Source organism: Nothoprocta perdicaria, unplaced genomic scaffold (assembly GCF_003342845.1).
Source record: "Nothoprocta perdicaria isolate Ctin4 unplaced genomic scaffold, notPer1 scaffold_317, whole genome shotgun sequence".
In the NCBI taxonomy this organism is placed as follows: Eukaryota; Metazoa; Chordata; class Aves; order Tinamiformes; family Tinamidae; genus Nothoprocta; species Nothoprocta perdicaria.
The window spans coordinates 559615-571849 of record NW_020455552.1 but is presented as its reverse complement, the minus strand read 5'-3'; the positions used below and the strand labels follow the sequence as shown (position 1 = coordinate 571849).

The 12235-nt window shown below is 72.1% G+C and overlaps 1 protein-coding gene across 1 annotated transcript; it reads right to left on the bottom strand.

Annotated features, from left to right (window-relative positions):
- Nucleotides 1–714: 714 nt before the first annotated feature.
- EMID1 (EMI domain containing 1) lies at nt 715–8855 on the bottom strand. Its single transcript, XM_026042896.1, has 14 exons — nt 8734–8855; nt 7047–7160; nt 6818–6921; nt 5257–5343; nt 5075–5136; nt 4888–5008; nt 4042–4191; nt 3409–3486; nt 3272–3324; nt 3136–3189; nt 2943–2981; nt 2822–2866; nt 2162–2246; nt 715–770 (listed from the first exon to the last, which is right to left on the bottom strand). The coding sequence occupies exons 1-14, from the start codon at nt 8853–8855 to the stop codon at nt 715–717; spliced, it is 1170 nt and encodes a 389-aa protein (XP_025898681.1).
- Nucleotides 8856–12235: the final 3380 nt, after the last annotated feature.

The following is a 12235-nucleotide window of genomic DNA, read 5'->3' as shown; positions in this document are numbered from 1 at the left end:
GCAGTGCGGGCCGCCGCCGCCGCAGGAGCGGATCTGTAGTGACACGATGGAAGTGCGGGATCGGCCTCCGGGGCGGCGGGGGCCGCTGGGCACCGTGGTTCCGTCGCGCTCTCCCGCATGCCCCCCCCGCGCGGCTCAGTGGTTCGGCCCGCCGCGGTTAGGGAGCGTCGCGCAAGAGCCGCCCCGGCCGCGGGGCGCTGCTGCCGCCTGACGTCACGCGGCGGCACCGCCTCCGCGCGTGATGTCACCGACTGACGTCACGCGGCGGCTGCCGCGATATCACGGGGCGCCGCGCGCGCGGGACTGTGGAGTGATGTCACGACAGCTCCCATTGGATTGGCTGCCGCGTGGGCTGTGCGTGATGTCATACCGCCATGCTGCATGACATCATCCCACCGGCGTGACGTCACGCAACTGGGTCGGGCGGGGCCTCCCTGTGGCCCCGGCTGGGCGTGGGCTGAGACCGGACACACCTCATTGCCCTGGCCCCTTCCAGGCTGCGCCCAGGCTCCCGGCCGGGGCGCTCCTGGTGTCCCCAGCGTTCCCGTTCCGCAGGTCCCCGTTCCCGGAGGAAGGACGCGCTCGGGGCCGGGCACGGCTCGGGGCAGGCGTTTAATGTCCTCGCGGCGGGGAGGGGACACAAACACGCGCGGAGCGGCGCGGGGACGCGGGCGGCGGGCGCCCCGTCACGGGCGGTGGGTGCTGGGGTCCCCGTCACGGGCGGGCGCCGCGCGGCCCCCCGGCGTCGCTGCCCGATCCGGCCTCCGGCTCTGCGGGAAGAGAGGGGACGTGAGGCCGTGTCCAGGCTCCCGCGCGCCCCAAGTCCCCCCGGGACCCGGCGGCACCCCCTGCCTGGCACCCGGCTGGCACCCGCGGCTGGCGCGGCAGGACGAGCCCCTCCCGCCGGGAAGCAGGGCCGGGATGCGGGAAGGGCAGCGCGGATGGGCACCCGCGGGAGCCGCCGGGCTCTCCCCCAGTCCAAGAGGGGCCCTTGGTCTGAGAGAGGCTCCCGCGGCTCCTCAGGGCCTCAGGGAGCTCCACAGCCTCCCTTGATCCAAGAGGTCTCCATGGCCTCCCTTGATCCAAGAGGTCCTCCAGGGGCTCCCCTAATCTTTGGGGAGCTCCAGGGTCTCCCTTGTATCCAGAGCGACTGCAGGGCCTCCCTCCAGAGCTGCAAGGCTCCGCGTTACTCCTCGGGGAGCTCCCAGCTCTCCCTTGGCCTCCTGGCTCCAGGGTCTCCGTGGTGTCCCTTGGCTGGAGGGGGCTCCGGAGGGGAGCTCCGTGTCCCGGGCAGCCCGAGCTCCGGGGGCAGCGGGCGGCGCGGTTACCTGGCCCGATGGCGGCTTCCAGCAGGGTGACCCTCCTAGCCCGGAGCTCCAGCCGGGCCCGCGGCCGCCGCACGCTCGGGAAGCTACTGGCCTGGGGGAGGGCGAGAGAGCAGAGCAGAGCGCGCGCGGGCCGCCGGCACGGGCACACGGGCACACGGGCAGCCAGGGCAACGTGGGCGGCGCGGGTGGCACGGGTGACGCAGGCGACATGGGTGACAGGAGACACAGGAGACGTGGGTGAAAAGGGTGACATGAGTGGCAAGGGCAACATGGGCACCATGGGCGATGCGGGTGACACTAGTGATGTGGGTGGCATGGGTGACACGGGTGACACAGGTGATGCAGGTGACATGGGTGATGCGGGGTGACGCGGGCGACGCGTGGCCGGCTCTGGCGCGTGCGGGGCGGCGCTCGCCGGGGTCCGGGTGCTCGCGGGCTGCCGGGGCTGCCCTGGTGCCAGCGGGTGCTGCCGGGGCCGCCGGGTGCTGCCCAGGGGATGCCGGGGCCCCCCTGCCCTTGTCCCCCACGGTGGCTCCTGGGGTGTCCCATGGCACCAGCCGTCCCCCTGAGGGACGCCGGGCTCCCCCCGCGCTCCCGCCCCACCACGCACTGACCCCTGCAGTGCCGGACGAGGCGGGACGTGTCCCCAAGCTGCCCTGGTGCCACCGGGTGTCCTCAGCGCTCACACTGGGCTACCCCATGGCCCTGTGTCCCCAAAGTGTCCCCTGGCCCCACGGCGGGACGCGGTGCCGCAGCCTGGCCCCTCCTGGGTGACGGTGTCACCCGTGGGAGCCCGAGGGGTGGCCGCGGGGCGGCCCTGCGCCCCCACTCACCGTAGAGCCCAATCATGGTCTCCAGGATCAAGACCCTCTCGGCTAAGATCTTGAGCGCCTCGCGGAGCTGGTGCAGACCCTCCCCCTGCGAGCGAGACACGGCGCCCGTGAGGGGGTGCTGGGGGGCCTGTGTCCCGCAGCTGCCGCCCCATTGCAGAGCTGGGCGCCCCCGACCCACCGCAGCGGGGAGCAGACATTCGGGGCGCCCCCCAGCTCTGCACCCCATGGCCCTGCAGCCCCCCCCACCTGGGGACATCGACACCCCGGCACGGGCACCTCCAACCAGCCCTGCATTTGGGGACAGGGACCAGGCGCAGCGGGGACCCCCTGCCATCATCAGGGTCCCGGGGATGCAGCGCGGGTGCTGGGCACAGCTGGGAYCCTGCCGTCACTGGGGGCCTCAGGGGTGACATGTGGGGACCCAGTGCCCGTGTCGGGGTCCCAGGAGTGACGCGCGGGCACCAGGCACAGCAGGGACCCCCGTGCCCGTGTCGGGGTGCCAGGGATGAGATGCTCATGCGGCACACAGCCCATGTGGCGGGCACCGGGAGCACGTTCCCGTGCGGAAGGTCCGCGCCRTGCCCTGGCTGGGGGCGGCCGCCGCAGGGCCCCGTGGCCACGCGGTGGTGGCCGCGGCAGGAGGAGCCGCCGGCCACTCACCCAGGTGCCCTTGTCGCCCGGCTGGCCGCGGGGGCCCGGCTCGCCCTGCAACACACAAGGCAGAGGGACGGGCAGAGGGGGGSCCGTGGGGACAGCCCCCCGCGCCGCCCCCAGCCCCTACCTGCGCCCCGTCCCGGCTGCCCGGCTCTCCCTGCGGGCCCTGGCGAGCGGGGACGGGGGTCAGATGGGGGGTGCAGCCCCTGTGGCTGCCCCTGAGACCTCCCACGCTCGGTGCATGCGTGGCGCCCACCCTGGCACCCCGACATGGGCACGGGGGTCCCTGGGTGGTGGGGGGGACAGTGGGGACAACTCACCCTGTCGCCCTTCTCGCCGGGGGGGCCGGCGGCTCCGGGTGCTCCGGCTTTACCCTGTGTGATGAACCCGCCGGGCTCAGCCGGGGGTGCCCCGGCGCGGAGCCCCCTGCCCCAAGCTGCCATTCTGGGCACTTACTTGGGGTCCTGGGGGGCCGGGCAGCCCAGGGGGGCCGGGGGGGCCCGGGGGTCCTGCAAGGAGGTAGTCGCAGCTCAACAGGGGGGTCACAGGAGCTGAGCCCCCCCCAGCTGCACCTCGGGAAGGGGGACACTCACCCATGGGCCCCATGGGGCCGGGGGGGCCCACGATGCCCCCGGCCGCTTCCGTGAAGCTGTTGGAGAGCAGCGGGTCCCCTGCGGGACAGCGRGCGGCCACGGGGTGGGCGGGGGGCTCCGCACCCCCCGGCACCACCCACGACGAGACGGAGCCGCCCCGAGCCTGGCGGCGCCTCCCGCCTTGTCCCCAGGGCCCCCCCTTGTCCCGCCTTGTCCCCAGTGCCGGGGACACGGACTGGACGTGCCAGATGTCCTGGCACCTCCCAGCCGGGTGTCGCTCCCGGCTCCTTCCTGGCTGTGTCTGACATTGGCGGCCAAGAACTTCCCGGGAGCCTCGGGAAACAGGRGGGGAGGAGAGCCCCCCCCCCCCCGCCAACTTAGAGCCACGCGGAGGGGACCGGGGCACAGTCCTGTATCAGACAGTGGAGACTCCACAGAGGTGCCTCCCGCTCCGCCGCGGGGCTCTCCCTCCTGCCCCCTCCAGCGCTGCGGTGTTGCGGAGCCCCCAATGMGGATCCCCCCCGCAGCCCTTGGGGGACCTGCACCCTTGGGTGCTGAGGTGGGGGGCAGGTCCTGCTGGCCCCAGGGCCCCCCCGTCCCCAGGATAGCGCTGCAGGGGGGACCCCTGCTTACTTGGGTTGGACACGCGGGATATGGCCGGTCCCAGGGGAGCCCGGGGGGGCCCGGGGGGCCCAGGGGGGCCGGGGAGCCCCGGCGCCCCCTTTTCTCCAGGGAGGCCCCTGGCTCCGTCGCGGCCGGGGGCTCCGGGGGGGCCCGGCGGCCCTGGAGGGAGGAAGAAGAGGGTGAAGGCTCCGTGTGTGACCCCCCCGGCGTGGGGAGGGTGTCTGAGCATCTGGGGGGAACCCCAGTGAGCAGCGAGGAGATGTCGGGGGGCTCCCTGGGCCCCTCCCCATCCCTGGTGGTCAGAGGGGTGGCTCTGTCCTGGGGGGGGGTCATCTCCATCCCGGGGGGGCCCTGATGGATCYGGGTTGGGAAGGAGCCAGGAGGGGCTAAAGGAGGGATCAGCTCTGGGCTTGAGTGGCATCACCAGGGRCTCGGGGGGACCACGGGGGATCAGGGATATTTGGGGAAGGGCAGGGGGCTAAGAAGGTTCAGGGGTCTCAGTGTGGCCATGTAGGGCAGGAATGGGTGACACAGGGCACTGTGGGGTCCCCAGGGGTGTTGGGGGGCATGAGGCAGAGGAAGGGGGAGGAAGGAGAGACCTGGGGGTGCCGGGGTCCCCCCTTGGGCGGGGGGCATCTCACCTGGAGGCCCCGTGCGGCCCTGGGCTCCGGGACCCCGCACGTCGCCCTCGGGGCCGCCTCGCCCTGCGCCGGAGCAGAACCTCCATGGGGTCCCCTCTGCTCAGCCCCCTTCCCCCAACCAGACCCATTACCACTGTCCCCTGGACACCCCCCAACCGCACCCACTGCCACCATCCCCGGGACCTCCCCCAACCCCAGGACACCCTCATCTTACCATCCTCACCAGGGCTCCCGCGGGCGGCCGGGGACCCCCAGAGCTGTCCGGGACCCCGTCCCACAGGGGGACCCCTGGGTGCCGGGGAGGGTGGCGGGTCGGGCGCCGAGAGCCGGGTGACCTGGCAAGGAGAGGTTGGCACCGGGGGGGGCACAAAGGCCCCTGTGGGGTGACCCCCCAGGCTCACCTGGGCCTCCAGCGCGGAGAGCCGGGCGTCCAGCTGGCCCAGGCGGCTGCAGTTCCAGCAGCCTGCGGAGCCGAGCGGGGGGTCGGTGGGGCCGGCGAGCGCCCATCCTGGCACCGCGCGCCCATTCCGGAGCCTCGTGGCTGTCCCGGCACCGCGTACCCATCCCCACCCCAGGCACCCACCTGAGGCGGCCGYGGGGCGCAGGGGGGTCCGGCGGGCGGCCGGGTCGGGCCGGGCCGCGTCCTGCAGCACCAGGGAGCTCCGAGGGTCTGCAGAGGGCGGGGGGATCTGCAGGGTCCCCCCCTGCTCCTGCCCTGTCCTTGCTCCCACTGGCCTCAAGCCCCAAGCCCACCCATGACCCCGGGCCAAGACCCCCTCAACACCCCCCATGGCCAGGAGCCAAATTTGCCCCCCAAAACACACAGGGCCGTGAGCCCCAAACCCACCCAGGACCCCAAGTCAGGTCCCCCCCAAATCCCCCAGGACCATGAGCCGGATCTCCCTGTACCCCCCACCCAGTGAGACCCCCCCAACTCAGCCCAGAGCCTGGGGTAGGTGGTGGGGGGCCTGTTCCCAGGGTCACTGTCCCCTTGGGCACAGAGCGCCCATGGGCKGCCTGTCGTGGCAGGAAAGGGGTGTCCGGGGTGGCATCCCGGCCCCCCACGCTGCCACCACACCCAGGCACTGCCGCCACCGCCAGAGGGGACAGCGCGGGCCTAAGTGGGGCCAGATGTGGGGCACGGGGCCAGCGGGAGGAAGAGGGCAGAGGGAAAGCACGCACTGAGGAGGAGGAGGAGGAGGAGGAGGAAGGGCCTCCCCGTCGCTGCTGCCACCCGGCTGGCTCCAGGGCCTCTGGGCATGTGGCAGCTGCCACCCCGGGGCGCCCCGGGCCCCCTCCCCTCCGCGCCACCCCCAGACCCACAAGTGTCCCCGTGCGGTGGGGCCGTGTGCTGGGAGTGTCCCTATCCCGGGGCCCCGGCCGCCCTGCAGAGCCAGCGGGGCCCCGGCGCGGCCGCTGCCCGCTCTGCTTGTCACCGCGGGCGGGCACTGCCACCCGTCCATCCACGTGGCCAGACGCGCATGTGGGAGCACCCACGAGCGCCCACGAGCGCCCACGCGGTCCCCTGTCCGCAGGCACAGCCGGTGCCCAGCCACCCCCTTTTACCCACTCACTGACTCGTTCACGCACCCATGCACCCAGGAACACTCTATATCCATCCATCCATCCATCCATCCATCCATCCACCCATCCATCCATCCATCCATCCATCCACATGTGGGTCCATCTGTCCATCTTTCCCCGAGAGATCCGTGGGTGGCCGGTTAACAGCACCCTCTGGTGTCCTGACGACACCCTGCAGGCACATCCACGAGCATCATCCGTCCGTCCGTCTGTCCGTCCGTCCATCCATCCATCCATCCACTCACCCATCCACTCACTCACCCATCCACATGGAGGTCCATCTGTCCATCTTTGCCCTCATACATCCATGGATGCCCAGTCCACATAACTTTCCGGTGCCCCTACCATGTTCTGCATGCACATTCATGAGCATCACCAATCCATCCATCCATCCATCCATCCATCCATCCATCCATCCATCCATCCACACACACACACAGGATCCCATCCATCCGTCCATGGGCACCCCACACTCTCCCATGCCCCTGCCCTGGGGCGGTGTGGGTGACCGGAGGGCCGCGCTCTCGGAGCGCTGGTGACGAGGTGGCCGCGGGCGCTACCTTGGTGGCAGTGGGTGCCGGTGTGGCCGGGGCAGCACTTCCACTCCAGCGCTGTGAGCGTCCTGTAGGCCACGCGGTACACGGGCCGCACCACGGTGCGGTAGCTGCCGGCAGAGCAGGGCGCCCGCGTCACCCACCGCGTCACCGTGATGCGTCACCCACCGCGTCACCGTGATGCGTCACCCGTGGCGTCACCACGTCACCGCGCCGTCACCGCGCCGCCGCTCACCTGCCGCCGCCGCACGCCGGGGGCCAGCGGCAGCTCTGGAAGACGCGCTGCAGGACGGTGCCGTTCTGCACGTGGCACGACACCGTCCGCGTCACCGCGTAGGAGCACCACTTGCTGCAAGAGGAACGGGGGCACCTGCAGCCCTGGGAGGGGGCCCTGGGGTGCCGGGCACGGGCACCTCGAAGCGCAGGGGGTCCCGAGTCCCGCTGCTCCCCACCGAGCGCCGTGTGCCTCCTGCACGGGCTGGCTGCACCCTGGGGACCTCGTCCCTGCTCCCAGGGTGCGGGCAGGATGAGACCCACAGGGGATGTCCCCTGGTGGCATCTCCTGCCCCTTGGCACGGAGGCCCCCGCATTCCTGCCGCATTCCCGGGCGGCTTGGGGTCGGCAGCGGCTCGATGGCCCTGCTGGAGCRGGGCCCACTGTCCCCCCGCGCCCCYGTGCCGTCCTGTCCCACACAAAGGCTCCTTTCTCTGGGTGCCTCCACTCGCGTGGCTGGCACCAGCCCAGGGCACCACGCTGGGRACAAGCACGGTGTTCCCAACCCCGAGTCCCAGCACTGTCCCACCAGGTGGGTCCCCTCGCAGCAGGAGCGGGGATGATGCCTGGGATGCTCTGGGAGGTCCGGGCGAACAGGCCCCGGCCCGTCTAATCTCCCCATCTCGGCACGGGCTCTGCTCCCGCTCCAGGGAAATGCCCGGCTTGGAAGCGGCCGTGGAGGCTGGGCCCGGAGCGCGCGGGCGCCCGCGTGGCCCGGCCTGACCCGACCCACCGCGGCACCCGTGCAGCGAGCGTGCCCGGGCTCTGCACCTGGCACTCGGCGCCTGGACCCACTCCAAATCCCAACAGTCCTTCCCCRGAGCATCCTCTTGGCTCTGTGCCCCCTGCTCCGGCATATGGGATCCCAGGGACGTGCTGGTGCACCGGGGAGGGTGCTGGCGGGCACCAGTGGGGCGACGGGCGCAGCAGGAGCCGGGAATTGGCCTGGGGGTGCCCAGGGCGGGGACAGGGGACAGGGACAAGGACAGGTTGGTGCCAAATCTTCCTGGGTTTGGCCGGGCGGGAAGGGGAAATGAGGCAGCTTCTGCCCGTCGCCTCGCCGACCCGAGCGGAACCGGGAGGTCCCGGCAATCCGGTGCTGGAGCTGGGGCCCGAGCCAGAGATTTCCTGTAAACAACCCCCCCGGCAGCCCTCCTGCCGCTCCGGCACCGTGGGGACAGTGGGGACAGGGTGCCACAGGCCCGCGGTGCTGGGGACACCGGGGTCCCCCCAGCGCCACATCCCGGACACAGCGGGATCTTGGGGATGCGGCTGCTCCTGGGAGAGCCCAGGAGTTCCAGGCAGCCCCAGGGGTTGGGGGTCACAGTAGCCCCACTAGCCCCCCCAGCTCCTCTAGCCCAAGCATCCCACTCCCCCAGTAGCTCCCTTACCCTTGGCTAGCGGGTCCCAGTAAGTCCCAGCAGCCCCATATTTGTGCCAGCCCTGGTGGCCCAGAGCCCCGGTGGCCCCGGTGGCCCAGTGCCAAGCAGCCCCACCGCACCTGGTACCGGGAGCTGGGCTGCACCGGGTGCCCGTGTCCCCATGCCCAATGTTCTGCCCCCAGCGCCCCGCTGTCCCCCGTGCCCAGTGTGCCCCAGTGCTCCGTGTCCCCCGCAGCCCCCGCTGCCCGGTGCCGGTGCCGGCGGTACCTGCGGGCCGAGGGCTGCAGCGCGGCCGGTCTCCATGTGCCGGAGCCGGGGGGCGGCAGGAGGCAGCAGAGCCCCAGGGCGAGCAGGCGGCGGGGCCAGCCCGCCCCGGCGCGGCCCGCCATGCCCGGTACCGCCCGGTGCCGCCCGGTACCGCCGGCCCGCTGCGGCTCGCTGTGCTGCGCGGCCACCGGCGCCGAGCGGGGCGGCCGCGGCTGCTGCTCGGGGAGGCGGCGGACGGGGAGGAGGAGGAGGAAGCAGGAGGAGGAGGAGGAGGAGGAGGAGACCCTCCGCCCCCCGCCGCTTTCCGCCCCCCCGGCCCGAGGGTCCCGCTGGCGGCGGCGGGCGGGACACGGGGCAGCCCCGGGGCACCGGGGCGGGGGGTCCAGTCCGAAGCTGGGGGTCCAGTCGGGGGAGCTGGTTGGGGTGGGATCTGGTCCAAGGGGGCTGGTCCGGGGGGCACCAAGAGCGAGCCGGCCGGGATCAGGTCCAAGGGGGGACACAGYGAGCTCTGATATGGGGGAGTCCGCTCTGGGGGGGGGTCAGGTCTGGGGGGTCCAGGGGGAAGTGGACCAGGGATCCTGCCGGGGGCCTGGAGGGACCACGGGTGGCTGWCGCCAAGTGGATCCGTGTGTCCCCGTGCGCCTGTGTGTGTCCGAGCKCCCGGAGAAGCCCGCGTGGGTGGAGGCTGGCGTGCGTGCGCCTGTGAGCGGCGAGTGTTTGTGTACAGGTAGCAGCGGGCGCGTCGGCGGGGCCTGCGCCGCTCCGCGTGTTTGGGTCTGTCCGGCTGTGCATCCGGCTGTGTGCGTGCATCCGGGTGTGCGGGGGAGCGTGTGTGGTCTCTGCCAGGGGCTGGAGGCGACGAGCGTGTGTGCGCGGGGGTGGGTGGTCTCCGGAGGGGTGTCGCGTGGGTCGCGGTGTGCGGGGGGTCTGCACAGGCGGAGGGCGCGCGGGTGCGGGGGGCTGCAGGGCTGGCTGTGCGCGCACACCCGCACAGGGTGTGTGGTCTGGGTGTGAGTGCGGGTGTGCTGGCGAGCAGGGTCTGTGTCACCCCAACGTGACGCCCTGTCCCCGTCAYCCCCCCGTGGGGCTGTTCCCATGGCGGTGCTGGGACACATCCCGCGGGGGGGGTACCCAAGGGTGACACAGAGCCCTGTCCCCCCGGCAGATGCAGGGCCAGCAGCGCCTCCGTTCCCACAATCCTGGCGCTGTGGGGAGGGGGCCCACGGGTGCCAGCCGCCCCTGCGCGGCGGCGACAGCAGAAAGGGGACCCTGTTCCGGCGCTGCCAGCACCGCTGGCGCCCGCGCAGGCCTTGGCCGCCCGCCCGGCACGTGGCAGCGCCGGGGGCTCTCGGCGCGGCCCCCTCGCCCTGCCTCCCGGGGCGCTTCAAAGAGCCTCTTTTCTGCCTCTTTTGTGGTGCCCCCGCCACGACGTGCTGCCGGCAGCGCGGGAAGAGCCGAGCGTTTCTTCCCGCGCCAGCGGGAGTGGAGGCTGCCCGGGCATCCGGGAACATGCCCGGCGCGCGGGAGCCCGGCGCCCACGGTGGCACCGCACGGCACGCGCTGCCGCCCCGCACCCCAGTCCAGCCCCAGGCGCCTCCGTGGTGCCACGGCCGCCAGAGGAAGGAGTGACGACGCGGTCGCCCGTGCAGCAGCACCCAAGGGTGCCCAGGGTGGGCACATGACCCTGTGGGCTCCCCCAGCTCCGTGCGCCGTTCCCACCATGGCGCCGGGCCAGGCGGCCGGGGACGGCAACGGGCAGCGGGCCAGGGAGCCGAGCGCTGCCAGRGCCGCCTGGGCCGGGGCCAGGGAGCCGGGATGCGCCGGGCTCCTCCTGCCGCCTCCTTCCTGCCCCCGGGGCCGCACGGCCGTGGGCAGAGCCCCGGRGTGGCGCCGGGACCCCGTGTGACGGGCACGGCCCCTGCCACCCACCCGGGTSACACTGAGTGGGCAGCGAGGCCAAGTCTGTGGGGCCATCACAGGGTCCACAGCATCACTGGGGGACCGATGTGGGGTGGCTCCCCTGTTCCCAAAGGGACACCGAGCCTGATCCCAGTGCAGCCGGGCGGAGGGAGGAGATGGGCCCTGCGGAGCGGCCGGCTGCCTGTTTACCCCGCGTCGGTCCTCCCGGCGCTGAAGGTCACCACGCTCCTCCTCAGACTAAACAAGGCCGGSGAGCCTTGGGCTACACTGCGCCCTGGGGCCCAGGCTGGGGCTGTGCAGGACTGTCCCCAAGGGTCCCCCCTCCTCCTGTCCCACTCCCTGCTCGGGCGCTTGGAGGCCTCCTGTGCTCCATGGCAGCGGTGGGAATCCTGCTCCGTGTCCTTTCCCTACATGGCCTTGTCCCAGCTTGTCCAAGTCTCTGTTTCCTGTCTCTGTCCCCACCTCCATATCCCTGCCCCAGTTCCATGTCTCTGTCCTGGTTCCATGTCTCCATGCCATGTCCCCGTCGCAGATCTCTGTGCCACCTCCACGGCCCTACACCACGTCCCTGTCCGGGGTCTCTGTCCCACCTCCATTTCACCATCCTCTTGATGAAGCCCCACAGAGGAGGTGACCACCCCACATACCCGAACATCCTCAGCACCCAGGGGCCAGAATTTCCCTGGGGTGGCTGGTGGGCACCCTTGGATGCATCTCCTGTCCACGGTGATGACTGCAGATGGGGTCTGCGGGATCCTGGTGCTGTGGACAAACTCAGAAGCCACAAAACCACCTGCAGATCCCTGAGCCTGGCCAAGCAGAGCCAGGGTGATGGCCAGGGTGACAGTCAGTGGCACAGTGAGGTGTGTTATGCATATGTCACCTCCAGCCATGTGATCTTCAAGGCCGTAAGCTCTAGTGGCCGCAAGGGCTTGTTCCTCTCCCCGGTTCCATGGCCAATTCCATAGGCTGGACCATGTAGTTGATGACCAAGGGACTCTCTGCCAGGCTCCATTACAGCAGCCTGTCCTGGGTTCTCTAAACCTGCTCCAGAGCCAAGAGCACCATTGTGGCTCYGGAGCACAGGGTGGTCACGCTCCACATCCCGGGGGATCTCGGGCCACCCTGGCCAGCAGGTGGTGGCTGTGGCAGCATCTGGAGCTACAGGTCCCAGCAAGGCCCCTGCGGTCACCATGTAGAGCGAGGGCAGGTGGTCCGGCTGAGCCGAAGGCAGCTCCGAGCTGGCACCGGGCGCCTCTCGTGGAGCTGGGCATGGAGCAGGGTCTGGGCTGAGCTGCCGAGGGGCTCCGGGGCCGTGGGCAGATCCCAGGTGGGGCTGTGGCTCCTTCAGGAGTCCCCACGGGGCTCCCCGTCCCTGGCCCCATGTCCCCTCCAAGAGCCCCAGGCCCCTGTGTGGTCTCTGCCCGGTGGGTCCCGCACCGTGGGGTCCCCGATGGGCCCCGAGTGGGGCCCCCCCCCGCGACGCGGGAGCCCGTTCCGGCCCCGCCGCTTCCCCGGCTCCCCGCACGCTCCCCCCGCCGCCGGCGCCGCTGCCCACGCGTGTCCGTGCGGCGGCGCTGCG